General features: G+C 52.2%; 9 protein-coding genes and 1 non-coding gene across 10 annotated transcripts; 6 read left to right on the forward strand and 4 right to left on the reverse strand.

Annotated features, from left to right (window-relative positions):
• Positions 1 to 681: 681 nt before the first annotated feature.
• BO80DRAFT_384771 (M81 family metallopeptidase) lies at positions 682 to 2377 on the reverse strand. The gene has a single exon (XM_025716965.1). The coding sequence runs from the start codon at positions 2287 to 2289 to the stop codon at positions 781 to 783; it is 1509 nt and encodes a 502-aa protein (XP_025573925.1). The 5' UTR covers positions 2290 to 2377; the 3' UTR covers positions 682 to 780.
• Positions 2378 to 2478: 101 nt separating this feature from the next.
• BO80DRAFT_384773 (M24 family metallopeptidase) lies at positions 2479 to 3787 on the reverse strand. The gene has a single exon (XM_025716966.1). It carries the CDS (start codon positions 3373 to 3375, stop codon positions 2686 to 2688), a length of 690 nt encoding a protein of 229 aa, XP_025573926.1. The 5' UTR covers positions 3376 to 3787; the 3' UTR covers positions 2479 to 2685.
• Positions 3703 to 4763, forward strand: BO80DRAFT_426298 (uncharacterized protein). The gene is made up of 3 exons (XM_025719729.1): positions 3703 to 3781; positions 3850 to 4195; positions 4251 to 4763. The coding sequence occupies exons 2-3, from the start codon at positions 3995 to 3997 to the stop codon at positions 4587 to 4589; spliced, it is 540 nt and encodes a 179-aa protein (XP_025573927.1). The 5' UTR covers positions 3703 to 3781; positions 3850 to 3994; the 3' UTR covers positions 4590 to 4763.
• On the forward strand, positions 4614 to 6699 carry BO80DRAFT_119741 (beta-lactamase/transpeptidase-like protein). The gene is made up of 2 exons (XM_025713477.1): positions 4614 to 4925; positions 4969 to 6699. Coding segments are annotated over exons 1-2 (1596 nt in total). The 5' UTR covers positions 4614 to 4924; the 3' UTR covers positions 6564 to 6699.
• A 1419-nt stretch (positions 6700 to 8118) lies between these two features.
• BO80DRAFT_119724 (cation-translocating P-type ATPase) lies at positions 8119 to 11597 on the forward strand. Its single transcript, XM_025713476.1, has one exon. The coding sequence runs from the start codon at positions 8266 to 8268 to the stop codon at positions 11578 to 11580; it is 3315 nt and encodes a 1104-aa protein (XP_025573929.1). The 5' UTR covers positions 8119 to 8265; the 3' UTR covers positions 11581 to 11597.
• A 306-nt stretch (positions 11598 to 11903) lies between these two features.
• Positions 11904 to 11976, forward strand: BO80DRAFT_t199. Its single transcript has one exon. It is a non-coding gene; the product is annotated as a tRNA-Lys (tRNA).
• A 1339-nt stretch (positions 11977 to 13315) lies between these two features.
• Positions 13316 to 15033, forward strand: BO80DRAFT_435890 (uncharacterized protein; the record flags this gene model as incomplete). Its single annotated transcript, XM_025720930.1, has 6 exons — positions 13316 to 13567; positions 13621 to 13908; positions 13966 to 14232; positions 14277 to 14714; positions 14756 to 14798; positions 15008 to 15033. 6 exons carry the CDS (start codon positions 13316 to 13318, stop codon positions 15031 to 15033), a joined length of 1314 nt encoding a protein of 437 aa, XP_025573930.1.
• An 801-nt stretch (positions 15034 to 15834) lies between these two features.
• On the forward strand, positions 15835 to 17914 carry BO80DRAFT_426301 (threonine/serine exporter family protein). The gene has a single exon (XM_025719730.1). It carries the CDS (start codon positions 15932 to 15934, stop codon positions 17900 to 17902), a length of 1971 nt encoding a protein of 656 aa, XP_025573931.1. The 5' UTR covers positions 15835 to 15931; the 3' UTR covers positions 17903 to 17914.
• A 1066-nt stretch (positions 17915 to 18980) lies between these two features.
• On the reverse strand, positions 18981 to 20891 carry BO80DRAFT_503097 (LLM class flavin-dependent oxidoreductase; the record flags this gene model as incomplete). The annotated part of the gene is made up of 2 exons (XM_025724365.1): positions 19349 to 20891; positions 18981 to 19197 (listed from the first exon to the last, which is right to left on the reverse strand). The coding sequence occupies exons 1-2, from the start codon at positions 20749 to 20751 to the stop codon at positions 18981 to 18983; spliced, it is 1620 nt and encodes a 539-aa protein (XP_025573932.1). The 5' UTR covers positions 20752 to 20891.
• Positions 20892 to 21168: 277 nt separating this feature from the next.
• On the reverse strand, positions 21169 to 22657 carry BO80DRAFT_409801 (zinc-binding alcohol dehydrogenase family protein). Its single transcript, XM_025717895.1, has 4 exons — positions 22414 to 22657; positions 22322 to 22362; positions 21828 to 22270; positions 21169 to 21781 (listed from the first exon to the last, which is right to left on the reverse strand). Exons 1-4 carry the CDS (start codon positions 22651 to 22653, stop codon positions 21243 to 21245), a joined length of 1263 nt encoding a protein of 420 aa, XP_025573933.1. The 5' UTR covers positions 22654 to 22657; the 3' UTR covers positions 21169 to 21242.
• Positions 22658 to 23262: the final 605 nt, after the last annotated feature.

Genomic DNA, 23262 nt, shown 5'->3' on the forward strand with positions numbered 1-23262 from the left:
GATTCCCCAAAATCTGACCATTGACCATCCACCATCTCACCATTAACCAATCTGACAGGTGTCAAATCATGTCTCAGGTTATAATCCTTGGTGCCTGGTGGTGGTATTCTTAGTCTGGATGATTTAAGACATCTAGTCAATTTTCTCGAGAATAGAGATACCTGGGGAGGGCAGTCTTATCTCTTGGCATACCCCGCTCGTATCCCTACGAAACGGATAGGCTGCAGAGAAGGACTAATTTAGGATGTCTCGGAGAATTGACGAATGCAGCCATCGACATTTCCTAAGGATTATGGCTGGTTCCGACAGCAGAGGAGAGAGGGGAGAGGGGCTGGGAAAGACAAAGAACGGTGAACACGTGCGGGGGTATTTGATTGGTAGGTAGTCAAAAGTTTGTGGATTCTATTTTGGTAAGATTTATCACGTGGTCCGGTATGGAGCTAGCCTGATTCGGGGTATTCTCTGGACTGTATCAGGTGACGTCATTAGATGGTCTCATATTTAAGACAGACTATTGAATGTCATTTCTTAGGAATGAGGTTATGTCTCGAAATGGCTTTGGGGGGGGTTTAACTATTTATAGGCATATTGGTCTGCCGTAGTCGCGCCAGAGTGTTGACTTGTTTGCGTAGGTTTATGGTGGGATTCAATCATGGGATACAGCTCTTGGTTGCCAAGTAGAGATAATGCAAGTTATTGAGAAACATACTATCACACTGAGTCAGACATAGCTATAGAAGATTATTTACTGCATCAATTGCTAGAATATTCGAGGGACAATCATAAGGAGGAATCATAAGGAGGTATCATTCGTGCACCAAGGTCCGGAAGCACAGGAAACTCCTTATCAAATGGCCACATCGGACGACAGATCCGACGATGTCCCAGACGTTCCAAATCCTGATCCACTCCCCCAGGCGTCAACGCCAGTAACCAGTCGGCTGCCATGTCGAAGAGCTCCGGCTCCAGGTATCCAATTTTGACAATGACAATGTCCGCTGCCCGGAGATCCAAATTCAGATCAGTAAAGTCATGTTCGTGGTGATATGGCTTGCGGAGTTGGGTCAGAATTGCAAACACCGAGCCAACTTGCAGAACTGCTTCAATGACAGCATCTTTATCACCATGTCGGATGGCATGGACCCGTCCGGTCATCGTCAGAGGCCCCCCATGCGTGGAATCCACTTCAGCCCCTGCCGTGACAGTGACAGTAGCACCAATTCCTGCTGCCACCATCGTCTGCACCGCTTGTGGCCCCGGTAAACTGGCGTAGATGACTGTCGGGCCGGATTCCTGTTGAAACTCGGGTCGTGCAAGCAGCTGCGTCAAGCCCCAGGTAACGTCCCCTGAGCCACCAGCTGTCGGATTGTCACCCGAGTCCGAGATGAAGAATGGGCGTGCTGGTGACTTCACTGCAGCATCAATACATTCTGCAAAAGAGCCAGTCGGGCCAACAAAATGAAAGTCTGCATGGACTTTCCAGAACCTCCTCGCCAGTCGCTCTGCCCCTGCAGCAACCACTTCCTCGCATGTTCCTGTGACCACCACCGCTGCACGGTTCCGCGGTTCATCCGCCCAGGCATATCCGACCCAGATTGCTGCATCAATGATACCCGGTAACGATTCAACCTTTGGCACCAGTTCATAGAGACTTTTAGCAGGCTCCACGCGCGTCGACGTCTGCTCGCCAGGCAGAAGAATAGGAAGAGGTATCCACGCTTTGAAAGGCCGGTGCACACCATCACCCCTCTGTGCTATCAAATCGACCAAATTCCGACACGCACGTTCCTTCGTCTCCGCTTCATCTTCATGAGGCGCCATCCGATAACAAGTAATCAGATCCGTCAGATGTGCCAGGTCACGCGAGACATTTCCATGAAGATCCATCGACGCCGATACCAGCACCTCCGACCCGATCACCGCTCGTATCCTACGCAGCAGCTCGGCTTCCACATCATCAATGCCCTCCACACACATCGCACCATGAATGTCGAACCATAGTCCATCCAGTGGCGTCGCCGCGACAATGTCGGTTAATCGGGTGATGATCTCACCCGCCAGTTCTTCGAATGACTCCCGAACTACGATGCCTCCGGGGAGGGCGTGGCCGATCAGAGCCCCCCGCCAGTCGGCGGCATCACCTAGCGGTGTGCCAGGTTGGATGAAGGGGTATTCGTCGATGATCTCGGTAGCGCGGCGGGGATGGAATGCGGGGGCCCGTGTGCGGGCGGGGGTGAACATGGAGGTTTCGCAGGCGAGGCCGGCGATGGCGATGACGGGGCGGGACATGATGCTGTGATAGTATTCAATGATCTCACTTTTGCAGGCTGGAGGAAGTTGGAGGTTATTGAGGTTGGTGTTACGGCATGCTTTATCGACGGCTTCCCCGCTTATCGCCGGTGGCACCGGTGCAACGCACATCTCTAAGCAGTAGAAGATTCAATTAAACCACGATTCATCTCATGAAAGAATGTTATGGTTTATTCGGAGAATGAATCATGGATATGATGCGCTTGTGTTGCAGCAGACTCCGTTCAGCTTCATCGTCAGATCACGTCATTTGCATGCTCTAGGTATCGGATTCTGGCAATGAATATACTGATAAGATAGCCAAGCTTAGAGACTAATATGAGCACCAAGATTATATATCCTCTTCATCTGCCACTCAATCCTGGATACTGGTGCTCAATCAACGGTCAATAACTGCTCGCAGAAACCACCGAATCCACGAGCCCGATCATGGATATGAATCTCCAAAATCCAATGCCGTATGTGCCCATCACGCCCCGGAACCATCATCTTCTCATTATTCCCCTTGGCAATGTACAGACTAATCTTGTCATTCGGGATCCTCTCATGCGGAAAAGACCCAACCAGATGACCCGCGATGGGAGCACCAAAATCCCATCCCGCTTGTTCGACCGCCTCACAGGAGATGGCATACAACTCCTCCGCAGTCATATCCGGGTTCTCGCGAAAGCGCCCCTTGACAGCATGCCAGATGGGCTCCAGCGCATCCCGCAACTTAATCTTCGCCGGGTCATCTCCCAGAACATATGTGCGTCCAAAATCCGCCTCCCACTCCTCAAATACTGGCCCAAGGTCGATGACGAGGATGTCGTCCGGCTGGATGATGCGATCCGGAGGGTTTTCGGCGAAAGGACTCAAGGTGTTGGGTCCGCTGCGGACAACCCGTTTATGCCAGTGCGTCCGAACCCCATGGCGCTTCGCACCGAGTTCGTGAATCTCTTGACTGAGGACCTTTTCACTGACACCGGGACGGATCAGATTTCGTCCGATCTCTTCAAATAACTGGACGGCTTTGTTTTGAGCGTCGAGAAGATATGCGGCGCGTTCGCTTTCTGCGCTGGTCATTTTGGACTGAGATTGATCTTAGAAATAGGATTCGATGGGTGACAAACTATCAGGTCAGCAGGAAGCTCTTATTTATATAGCTGCAGGGGTAATTAGAAGAACGATGAGACATCATTCGTTGTTGCCTGTCCCTCAGTCAGGATGTCGAGTCAGTCGTGCGGGGTTCTCAGTCGAGTCAGTCATCTGGAAGGGGAATAGCGGCCCGTTGCCATCCGATGTCGCCCTCGGGCTTCCAGAAGACATGAGATCCTCGGTGGGCCCTGATATGACCAATATCGCGCGGTTGATTGTCAATATTGTCTCCCTCGGTGACGGCTCAGCAACTTTCTGCTATATGATTATGATGTCACACTGCGGGGTGTCTCGTTCCTAGCTGGATCATACTATTACTAGGAAGATACTAGAGGTAGACAGAAGATGCCGCTGGAAGTTCTGAGGACTGAAAGTGCTGATCAAAGGAATAATGTTCTCAAGACAGACTAAGCAGCAAACACAGCAAACTGACGACCTGTCATGTGATCTCCGTGGATCTCCACCGGCTCCCCACACTTTAGCTTCCACTCACCACGGCTCCATTGAATCCGAAGTATACATAGAACACGGAACACGCAGTGGCAGCATGTCAACAGAGCCCCTTCTACCCTCTTATGCCTCGGCTACCCAGCATGCAAGCTCCCACAGACACCAGGCATCCCGCCGACGAAACTCCATCGTCATCCCCGCCGTTTCTGTCATCCAAACCTTAAGCGCCCTCAGTTTCACCGGGACAGCCATCGTCTCCACGGCCTGGGCCCATCGAAGCTACGCACCTCCCGATCTGGTATGACCCCCTCCCTCTTCATCACTGGTTCTTATCTCACCGTTGTACTCCGTAGTCTCCTCCAGAATCAGCGCCCTTACTTCCCTACTTCGCCTCGCTATGTCTGACCATTTCGCTCGGCGTCTGGCTCGGTTACATGATATTCATCCTCTATGATATGGCTGGGGGTTCAATCACGCAGCGGAAAATCGTCGTCGGTGCATCTGTGGTGGGCAAGCTGGTTCTGGCGGGAGCTCACATTGGGGTGTGGCTTGGGTACAAATATCTCGTCATAGGTCCACGGCAACCAAACTGGGGGCTGATGTTTCTGGCGGCTCAGTCGTGGTGGGATCTGCTACTGTTGGTCGTATACTCGAGTCTGAGGGTGACAGAAGAGCCCCGGATGAGACGGTGAGCGTTGCTGCAGGCTGTCCTGGTGGTTACCGGGTGTTTCTGTCCCTTTCAACCGCCGAGGTCTGCTTCCCGGAAATGATGAGATGGCGGTCATAGCGTGTCTGTGTTCATAAGGATACTACGGAGTAGTAAACATTATTTGTAACTTCTCTGACAGCATATGCTTCTGATCCTGCCAGGTATACAGTATCAGACTATCGATAAGATGACCCCGCATGGACCTGCCGATTTGGGTTAGACGGTAGTGCGACACTGACTCTGGCCAGAACTCTCCTCTACTGCTACTCTGCTATCAAACAACTAAGCTAGTCATCGATTCGACATTGGATTCATACAAGTAAGCTATCCCCTACTCTGCAGATCATTCACTAACGTCTCAGTGACGGTCCCAAACATTCAAGCTCTCCTCGAGACACTCCCGGCCTCTTATCGAGGCCCTGGCGGAGCGGTCGCGGTCGTCAAGAATGGCGAGCTTGTCGGACAGCAGGTCTGGGGCTATGCCGATCTACGGCGTCGGATCCTCATGGGCCCAAACACTCTGATGCCGATCTGTTCCATCACGAAGCAGATGCTGTGTCTCATCCTGAAAGATCTCGAGCGCAACCCCACGCCCGAGATGGCAAAGCGGGGCAACGTGTCTCAGCAGCTGGCGGATGGTCTTTGTGAAGTGATCCCCCGCGAGCTGATCGACACCGGGCTCCGGCTGGACCATTTGCACAAGAATCAGTCGGGCATTCGGGACTATTGGGCCATGTCGATGTTCTGGGGGACACAGCCGGAGGGAGAGTTCACTCTCGCGGACGATGCCAAGAAAGCTCTCGGTCGCACAAAATCCCTACACTATCAGCCCGGCACGCAGTACTCATACTGTAACCTAAACTTCCATATACTGGCCCGAGTTGTCGAGCACGTCAGTGGAAAACCACTCGGGGAACTGCTCGCTGAGCGTCTCTTCTCTCCCGCCCAGATGACGACTGCCGCCCTCTGTCCCGACAACGCCCATCTGCCCCCGCCCTGTGTGGGATATGAAGGGGACGAGACTTCGGGTTATATTCCTGCGATTAACCGTACGCAATGGGCCGGCGATGCAGGCGTTGTGGCTTCTCTAGAAGACATGGTGGCCTACGAATGTTACCTGGACCAGGCTTGGGCCGACCCGCAGAGTCTGTATCGCGAGATGGCCCAAGATCCCACATTTGAACACGGCAGGCCTGCTAGGTATGGATATGGCTTGGAGCATATGAAGATCGGGCAGATCGCTACGATTGGCCATGGAGGAGCTATCCGTGGATTCCGTCTGCACCGGATCCAGGCTCCATCGGAGCGACTGTCGGTGGTGGTGATGCTCAATCACCAGGCGGATGCTGCCGCGGTGGCGGGACGCATCCTTCACGAAATCCTCGGACTTCCTAGACGGGTTCCCCTGGTTTCTATTCCGTCCCCTAGCTGGGAAGGCTATTTCTTTGACCCGGATGCTCAGTTGGTAGTCCATGTTGGTGTAGGCAGACCCGGCCAAGTCATCGTCACATATACGGGGGATAGCGAGACATTGAACCTGGTTGATGAAGGTCACGCGGAATCGGGCTCTACAGCTGCCACGATCAGTGTCAATCACCTCATCCTTCACCGTATGGAGGATGGACGTTACATCCATACCAAACGGATCATTGCAGGCCAACAGCCGGCCGAGGATTATGTCGGCGATTATCACTGCGCCGAAGTCGACTCCACGTTCCACTGCAGGGGGGGCGGTTTCATGCTGTACGGATTTTTCGACGGATTCCTGGGCCAAGGGCCCGTGGAGCTCATGCGATATCTAGGAGATGATATCTGGCTTCTCAGGTGCGCACGTGGCTTGGATGCGCCGGCGCCGGGGGACTGGACGGTCGTATTCCAACGTGACGATCATGGCGCTATCACCAGCGTTGTCTTTGGATGCTGGTTAGCTAGAAAGGTTGTCTTTGTTAGACAGTGAGTAGAATGTCTCCAAGAGATAAGAAACAGAAATCTATTACTCAGATTAATGGCAACCAAGGAAGTCCAGGGTTTCAGATGATCAAGCTATCTGTATTCCATGGATCCTCGTATGTTTGAAACTCCGGCCAGATCGAGGGCTCTAAAGCAAGGCAACTTGGCAGGCAATCGGTCTAGCTGACCTCGAGTTGTATCAAGCATGGTGTACTGAAAAGGGAACCTATAGGCGGATCGTCTTATTGTGTGACGAGGGCCACAGGTTGCAATTTCGCCATGCGATTCCACCACCAAGGCCACCACTATCGAGTGAATTGCCAGTCAAGATCAATTCACGTGGCACAAAAAAAACCTGGGATTGGGAAGGCAGGTCCAAGGATACACGAGGCGACAGAAAATCCTTCACCATCCAAACGCACACCGAAGATGCGTGCCAATCGCTTCCAACCCGGGCTTGGGCTAGAGATTGTGATAGCACACACTATCTCACACAAACAAAATGGTGTGAACCCACTGAAAAATTCTTCCCCTCGTCGCGAGGTGGCACCCGCGGCCTTCTTGTATGCGGGATTATTCAGAGCGATTCGTTTGTCGGGACTGCGCCACCACCCGTCCGTCCCCCACAGACTCCCACCGAGCAGGTCCCCGGACGTCACCGACCAAAAGAAAACAACTTCTGGCCCAGAAAAATCCCGCAGAGGCGGTTTCCACGAAGCGAAATTAATTCTCACTGGGAGCGGGCGGATACGACAGGGTGCAAGCCTGACCATCTCTCCCCGAGATCAGATCAAAATCCTGAATACGGGAAATCGATCAAGGGATCTTGTACGGTCCGCATGTAGCTGGATATATGCGCAGGCAACACGACCAGATGGACAGATGGACAACGACGACTTCCTGGTACTTGGTAGATATCGATTCACCCCCACGTGGAGATGCTTGTTCCAAGACGAGCCAATCGGGACCCAGTCAGGGTGAGTCTAGCTCAGCTGCGGAGCTATGACCAGTCTGCATCGCTGCACTTGTCCACCGAGTGCCGTTTCGCCTGGGCTCCACGTGTGAGATTTGCTACCATCTGGCAGGATGTGCACTGCGGACAGCATGCGACCGTCATGTTCATGGGATGACTTCTATACAGCAGAGGCTCGAGACGGCATACTTTGGAGACCTCGTATGGACTTGTTGCATTGAGCTGTGAGCTGCCTACATCTATACTAACTAGGGTTATCTCTTTGGTTTGTTTTTGGGATGGGCCTGAACACTCCGGAGTACTTCCATTTGACCAATCCATGGTAGCCCTGGATCCACAAGCGAGTGAGGGATTTCTCAGACACCTTTCATGACATGTGTCAACCTCCATCGGGTTGGCAGCAGGACAATGACCTAATGGCTTGCTTGCTTGGAGTTTCATTCACTGTAGCGAAAATCGTTGCCTGCTCATCCCACACGAGACATATTTCCTTTTGCCCTACTCCGTGCAGCAGATGGACTACCACACCATGCCATGACCTTTTAGGTCTGGTCTGGAAGCCATCATGACTGTGTCGGGGGGATAAATACGTCCCAGGTCCCTGGACTCATTCCATACTCTAGCAGCCGCATCTTCCAACGCCTTTCTCCTATACCTGCTATACGGACTACGCTTCGGCGTATGATCCCCTTCTATTGATATCCCCTGACTTGATTGAATCTCTTATCTTGTCATCATGTCCACTCCCACAACCGGTGCTGCAGCTGTAGACCAGCCAACAGACGCTTCCTCCACCCTCGACCTCGAGGCCGACGAAGAAACTCTCAACGACCATGTGCGAAGCACTGCCCGATCGCAGCACATCACCTTTTACGGTCCTCAACCCCCAGATGGCACCCGTTCGATCTATTCTCCTGTGGACAAACGTTCCCGGAGTCGCGATACCATCCGCAGCGCGCGCAGTATTCCCCAATCTTCACCAGCAGCCGGTATCCCAATCGAGTTCCGTACCATCTCCTTCCAGATCTCCGAGTCCCAGGCCGCCCCAGAAAATGTGCTGAAAGAGCGAAAGGAGGACAAAAAGCCAAACCAGGATTACTTTGAGAGCCTGGACTTTCATGTGCTCAGTGCCGACAGGTTGTGTCAGCAGTTCAATGTCGACACCAACCAAGGCCTGAGTACCAGCTCGGCCGCGACTCGTCTGCAGCGCGACGGAAAGAACGTCATCGCACATCATGGAGAGAACTATCTGAAGAAAATCCTGGGTTATGTCTTTGGTGGATTCTGCTCTGTTCTCTGGATTGGTGTCATCATCTTCTTTCTGTGCTGGAAGCCTCTCAGCAACCCTCCTTCTGTCACCAATTTGGCCATGGCCATCCTGGTGATTATCGTCATTGTCCTGCAGGCCTCGTTCTCTGCTTTTCAGGATTGGTCGACGTCGCGTGTGATGAAATCGATTCTGGGTCTGTTGCCTGCGGAAGCACTGGTCCTGCGCGAGGGGAACCTGATCCGACTACCGGCTACCGACCTAGTCGCCGGCGATGTTGTTCACATTTCCATCGGTAACAAAGTGCCTGCTGACATGCGCATCATCAAGAGCTCAGGGGATGTTCGATTCGACCGGTCCATCCTGACGGGCGAGTCCGACGAGGTCGAGGGTGCCACCGATGCCACGGACCAGAACTTTCTTGAGACTCGCAACATTGCTTTTATGGGTACTAGTGTCACCAATGGCAATGCTGTTGGTGTTGTTGTCCTCACTGGCAGTCGGTCGGTCATGGGGCGTCTGGCGTCGATCACAGCGGGGGTGAAGGAAAAGCCAACACTGATTCAAAAGGAGATTACTCGCTTCGTGCGGATTATCGTGGTGCTCACAGTCATCCTAGCGGCTCTTATCCTCTTCACGTGGGTTGGCTGGCTGCGGGTTGACCACCCTGCATTTATGAATGTCGTGGAGATGCTCAACGACGTTATGGGTTGCGTGGTCGCCTTTATCCCTGAAGGAATGCCGGTTGGCGTTGCCCTCACACTGATGATCGTTGCGAAAAGGATGAAGGCCAATAACATCCTACCCAAAGGACTGGCCACCGTGGAGACCCTGGGCTGCGTGAATGTCATCTGCTCGGACAAGACCGGCACACTGACACAGAACAAGATGTTTGTGCAGTCCGTTGGACTCGTCGACCAGGAATACGGAGTGGAGGATCTGGTGAACGCGCAGCAAAAGGCAGTTCCACTTCCTGAGCCCCTTGAGCCGCTGCTTCGAGGCTCCAAGCTTTGCAACGACGCCTTCTTCGACCAGGAAACAATCAATTATCCTATCAATGAGCGGGTCGTCAACGGAAATGCAACTGATGCGGCTGTTTTGCGGTTGGCCGAAACCCTGGGACCAAATGGAAAGAGTGGTCTCCATGCATTTGAACGCATCCATCAGATTCCCTTCAACTCGAAGAACAAGTGGATGCTCACTGTGCACAAGAACCCGGCTTCGTCGACCCACCATCTGGTCTATGTCAAAGGTGCTCCGGATGTACTTCTCCCGAAGTGCACTGCGTACTGGTCCCGAGACGGAGTGTCCAAGCCTCTAGATGCTACCGCCAGAGAAATGTTTTCTGCCTTTCAACAGAAGCTATCCCGACGCGCCCAACGAGTGATTGTGCTGTGCCAACGCGAATATGTCTCATCTGCTGCGGTGGGCACCAATCAGTTTAACGAGGAGATCTTGGCCAACGGCGTGCAGAACCTGACGATTATCGGCATCTTTGGCATCATCGACCCTCCTCGTCCAGAGATCCTTGGCACCGTGGCGGCCTGTCGTCGGGCTGGCATCCGCTTTTTCATGGTGACAGGTGACTTTGGCCTGACTGCTGCCGCGATTGCTCGAGAGATTGGCATTTTCACCGGGACTGCCGAGCCTGATTCCGTTGCGAATCTCTTGTCGGTAACCCATGGGGAGAAAGGCCAAGAAACGTCGAGACGTAGTCTGATGGTGGAAGGATCTCAAATCTCTACCCTCAACGAGGACCAGTGGAATGCCATCTGCCAGTATGAGGAGATTGTCTTTGCCCGCACCACCCCGGAGCAGAAGCTTCGCATCGTGGAGGAGCTCAAAGCCCGCGATAGCGTCGTGGCGGTGACAGGCGACGGAGTGAACGATGCCCCTGCCTTACGCGCAGCTGATATCGGAATTGCCGTGGTGTCCGGTAGCGACGTGGCCATTGAAGCAGCAGATCTGGTGTTGCTCGACCGATTCGACTCCATCGTCGAAGCCATTCGCCTGGGCCGACTAGTCTTCCAGAACCTTCAAAAGGTCATTGCCTATCTACTCCCAGCCGGCAGTTGGTCCGAGATCTGGCCCGTGTTGATGAACGTCTTCTTTGGGGTGCCCCTACCACTCAGCTCCTTCCTAATGATCATCATCTGTGTCTTCACCGACCTCTTCCTCTCCCTCTCTCTGATCATGGAAAAAGAAGAATTCGACCTCCTCAGCCTCCCCCCTCGCAACCACAAAACCGACCACCTCATCAACCTCAAAATCTACGGGCAATCCTACCTCTTCGTCGGCATCATGGAAGCCTTCTGCGCGCACATCATGTTCTTCCTCTACATGTACAAAAAAGCCGGCATCCCCTTCCACGCCCTCATCTTCGCCTTCGAAAAATACTCCGACGGCTTCTACGGCTACACCGAAGCCGAACTCACCCACTTCAACTACGTCGGCCAAAGCGTCTACTTCGTGACGTTGGTAATCATGCAATGGGGCAACATCCTCTCCGTGCGCAGCAAACGCATGTCCATCCTGCAAGCCGATCCGATCCGCAAAGACCGACGCAACCCGTGGCTGTTCCTCGCTATGGTAGTCTCCTTGGTGATTGCGATCTTCGTGACCGAAGAACCGGGCCTGCAGTCATTGTTTAATACGGCGTCGATCCCGCTCGAGTTCTGGTTTATTCCGTTGGGGCTGGCGTTCGGGGTGTTGGTCATGGATGAGTTGAGGAAGGTGTTGGTGAGGATGTTTCCGGGGGGGATTGTTGCCAAGATTTCGTGGTGAGAAGCCACGTTGATTGATAAACACGGCTGTTTCTTAGAATAGAACATGCGTATCTAGATATACACGATCTGTTTCTTCATTATGAACGTCAGCAGGGATTAACGTAGGCGAAAGCCGCAGTTGACTAGTAATTCTACTACTCTTGACACCACTGCGATGGCCAGGTCAATCCACTAGACCTACTCCGCGAATAACTTACAATCGACCAAATTTCTAATAGTTGAGTACCCATAGTTAGCAGTGTATCCCCACTCAAATTTGAATTTTTTTACACTGTGTTTAGGAATAAGTAACAAAACTAAGAAGCAGCTTTCACCGAACTAGCCCGGCTAGCTCAATCGGTAGAGCGTGAGACTCTTAATCTCAAGGCTGCGGGTTCGAGCCCCGCGTTGGGCTTTCTTTTTAATTTTTTTTTCATTCTTAGTTGGACCGTATGGCCGCTTCGGTGGTATACGAACATGCACAGCAGGGCGTTATTTTTATTTTGTTCAATGGGTACTGGAGGGGTTGGAATCCTAGTAGGCATGTTTCATTGGCTTATATCGTTTCCATTGCTGGTGGCTGGATGGTTAGGCAGTTTTTGGGACCGTACCAGAGTGTTGGACTTCGAAATATATATCCAACTAAATTGCCTACATGAGTTTAGCACTCTCCGATCCCTGGTCCATCATCACAAATTTTGCAACGACTATCCTTTGAACTTTTCAATAGACATGAACAATGCTAAAATCACTTTCTATCTGATTATATACCTCATTCCAAACAAGAAAGTATTATTTCCCTAATCCTCGAGCATCATTGATTCTGAGCCAGTGCCAAGACCGGGGCCCGGTACGAGTACGAGAATAGTACCTAATTAGGAGGCATACCTAGATATCCATGGTAAGAAAAGATAAAGGCTTAGATAAGTTGCCTCATGTACAAGAGAAGTACTGTAAGGCATTGACTGCAGATGGGAATATGTGTTGATGTGTCTGAGTCATGGTCAATGGTTTGTTGCGGTTGTTTGCCGTATCAGCTGGTTGTGCTGATGAATACTAATTCTGTGGAGGTGAGTGCCTGAATGCCACTTATGAATGCGTTCGGTGGTCATACTATGGCATATCTTTGGTCCTATAGCTATTGGGAGATGGACTACACTATGCTATGCTTTGGGTTCTAGAGCGGCTATAGTAGAGGCAATTGGATTTTAGACCCGAGATATCCCTTAATAGGGACAATTCACTAGCTATCTATACCCTGCCGTATGACGAAGAGAATGATATTCTAGTGTTGAGATTCATTCTGACATAATGTGTTACTGATAGTAAGTAGCTTCCTGTTCTTTTATCAATAGCAGCTTCTGAACTTGTTCAATGCACAGTTCTTCTTCACACCCTCCCTTAAAATGATTCAGATCTATGGAAAGTAAAACACTGTCAATCACAAGTAATTCACATTGGCAGTGTGAAGTAGCGCCAGGATGCGTGCCACTTTTACTATCTGTCAATGGATGGTTTTCCTGTAATTGACCATCGATTGAAATTCACGAAGAGCAGTGCCCCAGATCCAGACCTTGAGTAATTCACGTTGTAGCACTAATGTTTTACCCTTCACGAATCCTATTCACGGTAGGACCTGGAAGATATAAACAATCCCTTTCTTCCCACTTTGCCCGTTCTACCCTCCATCACCCCTTATCCATTCTCTTTTTTCCCCTCTTCTGATTTCTCTATCCATAACTGAGACACCCAAGATGACCTCACACAAAAATCCATTATTCCTCTTTCTAGTGCTATCCACTCTCCTCATACAAACCACCCTATCCCAATTCCATACCTCCGCTATTATTACTACCGACACCGAGTCCTATGGCCCTGCCATCACCACCACAATCCCCAATAGCACCAATGACTCCGAAGACATCAACAACCCCGAAGACCTCACCGACCTCGACCTCGACACCGGAATCTCCCCCGTGTCTCCCCTAACAGCCGGTCCCGTCACAGTAAGTCCACTCCCTCTCCCTACCACCAGCTCCACCCACTAACCTGAGTATAGTGCCACAGCGTCTGCAACGAGCAAAACAAATGCAAATGCAAAGTGAATAATCGCATCCTCGTCTGCAACTGTAAAGGTCGGTATAGTCGATGTGGATGTCGGACTTGGATTCCTCCTACTCGAGATCCTATCACGGTTCCGGAGGGGGAAGAGGTTGAGGTTGAGGCCATCCCTGTCCCTGATACTCCGCCCGAGGGAGATACGGGCAAGGAACTAGATGTGCGTGATGATATCCCATCCGATGGAGATGGAGATGGTGACGGTGATGATTCGGTATCTGGTCGGGAAGTAAGTCATTCCTTACCGTTCCTCACTCCTCATAATGGGTTAGTGTTGACGAAACAGATCTGTTCCGGTCACTGTAACAAACACAAGCGGTGTACATGTGGATCTTCCCATCACAAAACTCACTGTGGATGTCATGATGTGGGTAAAGAGTGCAGGTGTCTTGTTGGTAGGGGCGGGACTGCATCCGATGATTCTGACACGGATACGACGATGGCCAATAATGGTGATGAGATAGTTGTGAAGAACTATGAACAGAAAGATGAGGAGAATAACCAGGAACGAGGTATCTCGGTGGTTGACCATGTGTTGGTGCCTAGACGCGAGGTGAGTTTCTTTCTACTGATTGAGCATTGGCTGATATTGTTTAGAGGTGTTCTGGGATCTGTGATGCCAAGTATGGATGTTTCTGCAAGGCGAAGAATGGTCGTGCGCATTGCCGGTGTTATAATGCGGGGCAGGAGTGTCAGTGTAGAGTGCCGTGGCGGCGGGATGATGGTGATGATACTGGTATGGAGGATCCTGATGTGGATGATACTGGTGCAGATGATGTTGGCGCAGAAGACGCTCTCGACGATGATACAGGTGCCGATGACACTATTGATGATGCGGGTGCAGATGATACTGATGCGGAGGACACTTTCGCAGAGGACACTGCCAATGACAATCTTGCAGACGACAGTCTCACTGACGACAGTGATGTCCCCCCCGAAAACATCGGAACAATCAACTCCATCAACGGCATCATCTACAGCCGGGACATGACTCCAGCCGATGTGCTCGGAATCTCCGAAGAAAACCAACCCAAAGTAAGTCCCTAAGCCTAGTTGCAACCAATGCTGACGACCAGATCTGTCACGGCATGATGTGTAACAAGAAAAATACGTGCTGGTGTGAGTATGCCCACAATCAGGTCAGCTGCCCATGCCATCGACAGGGGGCGCCATGTTATTGCCAGGTGCATTGATCGTTGGATGGATTTATGATTGCTACCTTATGTTCTATTTTAAGGAATTGAGATGGAATACGGAAGAGAGGGTTGGATATGATTATTTCGCTTTTATGTAGATGAATGGATTCTGAAATGGATGAATATCTCCAGTCTGCCTCTGCCTAGTTGACATATGAATTATTTGGCTCCAACTTCCCTTTTCATGACAAAGTTGACAGGTACGGTGAAGGATGTTAGTGGCACTAAACGCCATCCCGAACAAATGCTGGAAGATAAATTAGGATTAGTCTGTCAACGTTTCAGAATCTGTGGGTGAAGGTCTAGACTGAATTTTCTTTTGCTGGCACTGGAAGAATGTGTCTGGAACACGGCAGGCGACGCTAGCCACTTTCCGGAACCAAGCGAGCCAACGTGCGAAACGGGCAAACAGACGAGGGACAGCCGGTGACATCCGACCAACCACGGGCGACCCCTCGGATAGAATTGCCGGGACCACTATCGCTCAAATCTGGAGTAGTCGATTGACCTCGGTTGTCACCATATCTACATAGCAGCTTTTCCTTTTATCTCTGATCTTTAGGCATCGCGATCTATAATACCCCGACTATAGATCGATCCTTCTCTAATCTTCCCCCCCCGGGGTAACACAGGCATCCCAACGGCCAGTGCCAAGGACGCGAAGCTTTGCTGTGGGGGCGGATCCGTCGCGGTTTCAGACCGGCCGTCTCGCTGCCGAAGACTGCTTCAGGGGAGGCCGCGTATTTGAAAAGGAGTTCCCCAGGATCGTCCTCTGTGCTCACTGCTCAGAGCCTCAGCAGTGGCAGTGGCAGTGGCAGTGGCAGCTAGCACTGCTGGCATACTGTCTAATTTCTACACTACGAGGTATCTAACGAATACATCATCGCCACTGAGTGGGTACCCCTATCCACCTTTCTTGTTTTTGCTCCAAATTCTCAGCAACACTCGCATTCGTTGTCCTTTTCACTGTCTCGCCACTGTGTGTTCCGTGGTACGGCCTCAGTCAGGCACTGAACTTTGACTAACAACCTCTGAGCAGACAGATTATGCAGCAACATGTCCATCCCCGAGCCCAACCATCTCCCCGGTCGGCGAGACACCGACCCCGCCAGCGATGACGACCCCCTCGGCGCCCGGTCGACCAACAACGATGAACGTCCCCTGACCCGCGATCAGCCCGCCGGTGGCAATGGCACCCAGTGGGGTGTCCTCTTTAAAGCCATCCGCGACGGCACTTCGCAGCTGGCCGAAAAACTCGGTCGCGATCCCGACGGCGGTGATGGACTGGATTCTGCCTGGCATCCAGAGGATTACGGTTACCAGGAGGACATTGAAATGCGGGACATGATGGACAAGGAGGAAGACGAGGCGTATGCGGCCAAGTTGCAGAATGTGTTGGGCTCCGATGCTGGTCTGCTCGTCAACAACCTGGGGTTGGGCGAGACGCCGTCACGCACCAACAGCAACGATGAGAATCTGATCGGAGGAGTGCTGTGGCATTTGCTGAGCCATCAGATGGGACATAATCCGGAGGAAATCCACGACGATGGGGCGGTGCCGGTATCGACGGAAGACGGCCTGGCGCCGTTACCGAGCGAGCTGCGGAAACGTCGGAAGAAGAAGTGGTATGATGAAGATCCAACGAATGACAAGAAGGGTCGGAAGAAGATGAAGGAGGCCTTGTTGACACATAAGATCGGGTCGCTGCTTACCCGCCAACGCTACATGATCCAGCTGTGTCGCGCCTTGATGAAGTTTGGCGCCCCGACGCATCGTCTGGAAGAATACATGCAGATGACGGCCAACGTGCTGCGGGTGCAGGGGCAGTTCATGTACATTCCAGGCTGCATGATTATCTCATTTGACGACCCGCTCACCCGGACTGCTACGGTCAAGCTGGTCCGGACCGTGCATGGACTGGATCTGGGACGATTGGGGGATATTCACAACTGTTACAAGAATGTGTTGCACGGACGATTGTCGGCGGAGGAGGCTCTGCCAGTCATGGACGATTTGATCACGCGACCGAGCAAGTATCACAAGGCCTGGATGCTGGTGCTACTCTCCGGACTGGCTAGTGTGGCCGTCGGCCCGTGGGCGTTTTCGGCCCGTCCGGTGGACATGCCGATTATCTTCGTGCTCGGATGTATTCTCGGGGTGATGCAGCATGTGGTTGCGCCGCGGTCGGCACTGTACTCGAATGTGTTTGAAGTGACGGTGGCGATGGTCACGTCGTTTCTGGCCCGCGCGTTCGGGAGTATCTATTATTCCAACGGACAGCCAGTGTTTTGTTTCTCAGCTCTGGCAGAATCCTCCATCGCGCTGATCCTCCCGGGATACTCAGTCCTGTGCAGCAGTCTGGAGCTGCAATCGCATCAGATCGTGGCGGGATCCATCCGACTGGTGTATACCATCATCTACTCGTTATTCTTGGGCTACGGCGTGACGGTGGGGCTTACCATCTACGGACTGCTTGATGATAATGCGACGAATGCGACGACCTGTCCGGCACGGACGGACAACATCTACGGCAGTGTGTATGTGCAGGAATTTGTGTTTGTGGCGATTTACTGCGCGTTTGCGGCCATTCTCAACCAAGCCAAATGGAAGCAGCTGCCGATCATGTCCTTCATGGGCGTGGCAGGCTACACGACAAACTATTTTACGGCGAATCATTTGGACAGTCGATTTGGCAGCACCATCGGGGCGTTTACCATTGGACTGTGTGCGAACCTGTACAGTCGAGTGTGGCATGGACATGCTGCAGCCGCTATTGTGCCAGGCATGTGGACGCTAGTATCGTCGGGTCTGGCGAGCAGCGGATCGATCATCTCAGGACTGGCGTATGCGAATGCGGTCAAGAATGATACGGTATCGGACCAGACCACCGCCTCCACCGAGGAGTCTTTGGGAGGATTGGCGTTGAGTATGGTGCAGACGGCGCTGGGGATTACCGTGGGACTGTTCCTGTCGGCCATGGTGGTTTATCCGAGTGGAAAGCGACGGGGAGGATTATTCAATCTGTAGCTGGCTGTGATATACTTCCAATCATACTACAATTCACAGATTCTTCATTCATCATCCCTCAATCCATTTACCAAGCCACATTAGTATCATAAATATCACATCTCCGAAACCCGACGCATCCACCCACATCACTACTAGGCACCACCCTCCACCCCTCAGCTGCCCGAACATTATCCATCAGCAACTACGCCAACACAGTCAGCTCGCTATTCATAACATCACCCCTCCTAGAGCAATATATCCCGCTTATCGATTCCATCCCCACATACTAATATACTCCTCCTCTTCCTCCGATGAAAACTGTATACACATCATCCCAAGGCACGAACAACTAAACCGGCGATCCAGGATTCGGATGGGATAATAGAGAGTGGGACCTCTAAAACACTAAAGATTCATATCAATGTTGGTATTAATGGAGATATTCCTGTTCCTATTCCGTTCCCGTGCGTATGGATGGGGATGTATGACTGGCAGTAATACGCACACCTAGATACGAAGTACACAACAACACAACACTGCCAACTCATTCATTTGCTTTTCGATGGTCCTTGGGCAATACCTGTATCACACCCTTTTAAAACAAGGGACAACTAGATATCCATCGGTCTTATGCCACACTAGTCCATGCAGCCACAGCCCATGTGAACCCCTCAGATAAGACAGATTGGTGAGGTGTTAAACCGTGGTCATTATATTACTGAGCTAGGCTGAGACGGTCTGAGGCAACACCGGTGGAGCATAATGACTCGCATGATCGATGCTCGCAGCTTGGTAGCTCGATAGCTCGATAGCTCCGATCGGGCGGAGATCCCGAGCGGGTCCTTTCGATTCAATTCCATAGCGTATCAACAGTGCAATCATACAGTCACGCTGGAAGTCAGCTCCGACACGATGCAATGCTACCTACACCTCCTGGTCTCTCTTCATTCATTCATCCATCCACCCCACATGGATTCGGGACTGTCTATCACCAGATGTATCGGCGCGTGCGTGCTCGCGGCTATTGGACTGACATTCTTGCCCCTGATGACTGATACTGGTGAGTAGCCTGTTTATTTCTCCCTCCTATCCGCTGCTAATTTGCATAGTTGCCGGAAAATGGGGACTGGTCTCGACCGTCCGTGACCTGTCTCTCCACATCGAACGCTTCCTCCTGCAATCGCTGCTCATCACGTTCTTCATCTTTCCGCTCGTCATGGCATTCTTCATTGCGCTGTCGCTGCTCGTCTCGTTCATCCTGTTTCGCTACGATCGATCGTTGAGGACTAATGTGGGTCGATCTGTGGAAGAATCTGAAGATGATGGAGAATATGAGTTTTGGTATCCAACCAGATGATTATCGACACCTCTATTGTCATTATCGAGATCATTGTTTCTAGACTACTATTGCTTCAATCAGTCAATGCATACTTGGGCACTTCCTCTCCCTCCCTCCACACATACTTCGCCCCCGGATGCGACTCATCCAGTCTCGTCTGCCCACTTTTGCCCGTCATATTCTCCCGCATGGTCCCCCCCTTCACGGCATACTCCGTATGAAAGATCCCCCGACGCTGCAACTCCGGCACCAGATATTCAATAATATCCTCAAACGTCTCGGGCACACTGGCATAACTCAGATTAAACCCATCGACATCCGCCACCTCCACCCAGCGCTCCAACTCATCCGCCACTGTCTTCGGGCCCCCGATAATCTTGCACCCATTGCCCCCGAGGATCAAATACTCCGCAATGGTCTTCTTATTCCACTTCTTCCCCTCCATCCCCGGCACCGTACTGGCCCAATGATTCACCATACTCCGCACGGCCGGCTGTTCGACAAACCGAAAATCCTGCTCATCATCATACGTCGATAAATCATACCCGGACCACCCCCCAAACAACGCCAACGCCCCCTCCCGATCGCCATACCGCGCATACTCCTCAAACTTCCCCCTCGCCTCCTCATCCGTCGCCCCCACAATCACCAACACCCCCGCCACAATCTTAATACTCTTCGGATCCCGCCCCACCCCCCTCGCCTGCTCCCGCACACTATCCACCGACGGCCTCACCAACTCGGGCGTCTGCCCATTGAGAAAGATCGCCTCGGCATGCTTCGCCGCGAACGCCTTCCCGGCACTCGACGTGCCCGCCTGCAATAGAAACGGCGTCCGCTGCGCACTCGGCTCACACAGATGCGGACCCGGCACATTAAAATACTTGCCCCTATGATGAATCTGCCTGACGCCCTTCGGATCCGCATATCCCGTCACCCCATCGGGGTGGACATTCACCGCGCCATCCCGCCACGACCCCTCCCATAACTTATACACCACGTCCAGATACTCATCCGCGATGCGATACCGCTCGTCATGCTCGATCTGGGTGTCGAGTCCGTAATTCCGCGCCGCGGATTCCAGATACGAGGTAACAATGTTCCATCCCACGCGTCCATTACTCAGATGATCGACCGTCGAGAACCGTCTCGCCATCGCGTACGGCGGATCATATGTCGTGGACGCGGTCACGCCAAACGCAATCGTCTCTGTGGCTGCCGCCAGCGCAGGGATGCTATATAGCGGATCATTAATAGGGAATTGCGCCCCCGCGGGAATGGTAGGGTCGAGGTTCGCGGGGCCTTTGTACACGTCGTACCCGCCCAACACGTCCGCGAAGAAGATGGCGTGGAATTTGGCGGCCTCGAGTTTCTGGGCCAGTTTGGTCCAGTGTGTTAGGGAGGTGTAGTTCCGGCCTTGGTCGGCGGGGTATCGGTGCAGGCCCGGGTTCAGGTGGCAGGGGGAGTGCATGGCGAAGGCATTGAGGATGAGTTGTTTTTTCTCTGGTGGGGGGGTGGTTGAGCTCATTTTGGTGGTTGTGGTGGTTTGAGTGGTGAGAGTTTGAAGGGAGGGGTAGAAAGAGAGAAGTAAGGGGAGAATCAATTTATAAGAGTCTTTTCATCGCCATTGAAACAGCAAGTATTGCAAAATTGCAAAAACAGACTGGTATACACTACTCCGTCACCCCTGGAATATCCACTAGTCTCGCCGATAGCGCAATAGCAATAGAATTACCCCTCATGGTTCTCGTCCGAGAAATACTTATATCCGGGTATGACATGCTTGGCTGCATACTGCTGGTGGAAGACGTGCGATTGCCGGGTGATTGCGTGAGATGTGGTGGTGATGGTGACAGCTCGGGAGGGGTAATGGTGGTACATCTTGGCATTTGCATTCAGATAAGGAGATTTGATATTGTATGAGATGAGATTGCCCTATTGGATTGTAGTAAGTTCTTGTCATGTATGATCTACCTGGGTAACAATCATCTATCCGTCTAATTCAATCATGTACATCAATCATAATCCCAAATCCACCACGATTCTCTTCCCCGATACACTCCCCTGTCGCAACACCTCCAACGACTCATTAATACTGCTCAATCCCCCCTCATGGCGGACAATCTCGGGCAATTGCAACGCGCCCGTCTCGAGCAACCTCTCCAACCAGGATACCATCTTCTCGCCCACCACCGGCGACGTATGAAACAGCTTGATCGGCACCGTATGATACACCACCCCGGGTTTCCGCTCTTTCGGTAACCCCGTCAATCCGAGTAAATGCGCATGCGATCCATCCTCACGGATTGTATCATCCAGCGTCCGCTCTAATAAACCTGCTGTCTCCGCCCCAACGATATCCACCGCATATCGCAACTTCCCCTTCGTCACACCACGGATGATATCCACGGCGCGCTCCGTATCCTGTCTGTCGACCAGAACATCCGCACCCAGTTGATGCAATCGTGCCCCATGCCGGGCGATATCCGCCACACAGACGACATGTAACCCGGCCAACTTGGCCAGCTGCAGGGTAATATACCCCGTCGTTGTAGACGCTACACCATTAGCATGCACCAGCCAACACAGCAAGGTATCACTCACCTCCCCATATCGCAACCCAATCCCCCCTTCTCAACCGTTCCCCCTCCGCCACCGACGCAAAACACTCCCCGCGAATATCCCCCGGTATCCCCTCCACATCCAACCCCTCAAGTACATCCTGCAAATCCGGCCCCGGACACCGACTCCCCCTGAAATCCAACCCCAGCGACACTCCCAACGCCAGCACCGACGCCACGAACGCGACGCCTAGCGATGCGGATGCATGTACATCCGAACTAGACGGTATGCGCGCAGCGTTAAAGTGTGTCGCGACCGCGTATTCCTGAAACGCGGCCTTGCGGATATCTCGGTAATCGGTCGAGGGGACGAGGACTTTATCGCCGACGTGCACGCGACTGTTCTCGTCGTTCACTTGGATGACTGTGCCTGCTAGATCTCGGCCATTGATCCATGGGAGGGCGGGGATGCCGAAGTTGTATGCTCTGCTTTCGTTAGCTATCTTTCACCTATGAGAAGGCGGGGGGGGATCGTACGGGCCTTTCCAATCCACCGGGTTCAGACCGACGGCTTGGATCTGATAAATTATATTAATATCGAATTTAATGTAAGAGATAAAGGGAGGTACCTTGACTAAAATCTCATCCTTCTTGGAGATCGTGGGTATGGCATGATCCGTCACGAGGGTATATTTCTCCCCCACACCCTTGAGCAACAAGGCACTTTGCGTGGGGGGCGGTATCGTCGTTGACTGAGGCTGGACTGTGTATGTAGGATCTGCGCGCTGCTCGACTAGAAACTCCCGATGAAAGACAGTCGGGTACTTTCCCTCTGCGACGGGCACGGTATAGGTTGATATTGTGGTCATGTTGATGGTACGGGTGTTCAGCAGACGACTGTACAGAGGTAGTATCCGGCAGTTATATGCATACCCGGCCGAGAACCAGTCGGGAGCATGCTGATAGCCGGTCATCAGGCGGCAGGATGACTGGGATTGCGCGGGGCGGGGTCGGGATGGCGTGATAAAGTTATCGTTGCCGATGGCATCATTGATCGTCGGGGATGGTATTTGAGTGATACGGGGTAGGGGACGGGTACGGAGTGAATTGGATTCTCTTTTTTCTTGTTTTCTGAATAATGGTTCTTGAGATGGTTGGGATACGCGATGTTCATGATACGGCGAGATGGGTGGTTTAATGCCGACGAATCAGCATCCCGTTGGCATCATTCTATCAAATATGATGTGATATGCAGCGAGAGGCAGCATTATTAATACCAGTGCAGCATTCCAATCAGTTGCTCCTGCTGCAGTCGATGCTAGGAGGATGGTTTGTTGCTATCGACATGTAGGATGACTGCTGATTCGATCACCTGCTATCAGCAACGACACAACCTGCGGTCGGAATGACGTGCCTGCCAGCCTGGCCGGGATGATTTCCGCCGTTTTTCAATCTCAGAATCTTCCACAGCTGAGATT

This window comes from Aspergillus ibericus (genome assembly GCF_003184845.1).
Source record: "Aspergillus ibericus CBS 121593 unplaced genomic scaffold BO80scaffold_27, whole genome shotgun sequence".
Lineage (NCBI taxonomy): Eukaryota > Fungi > Ascomycota > Eurotiomycetes > Eurotiales > Aspergillaceae > Aspergillus > Aspergillus ibericus.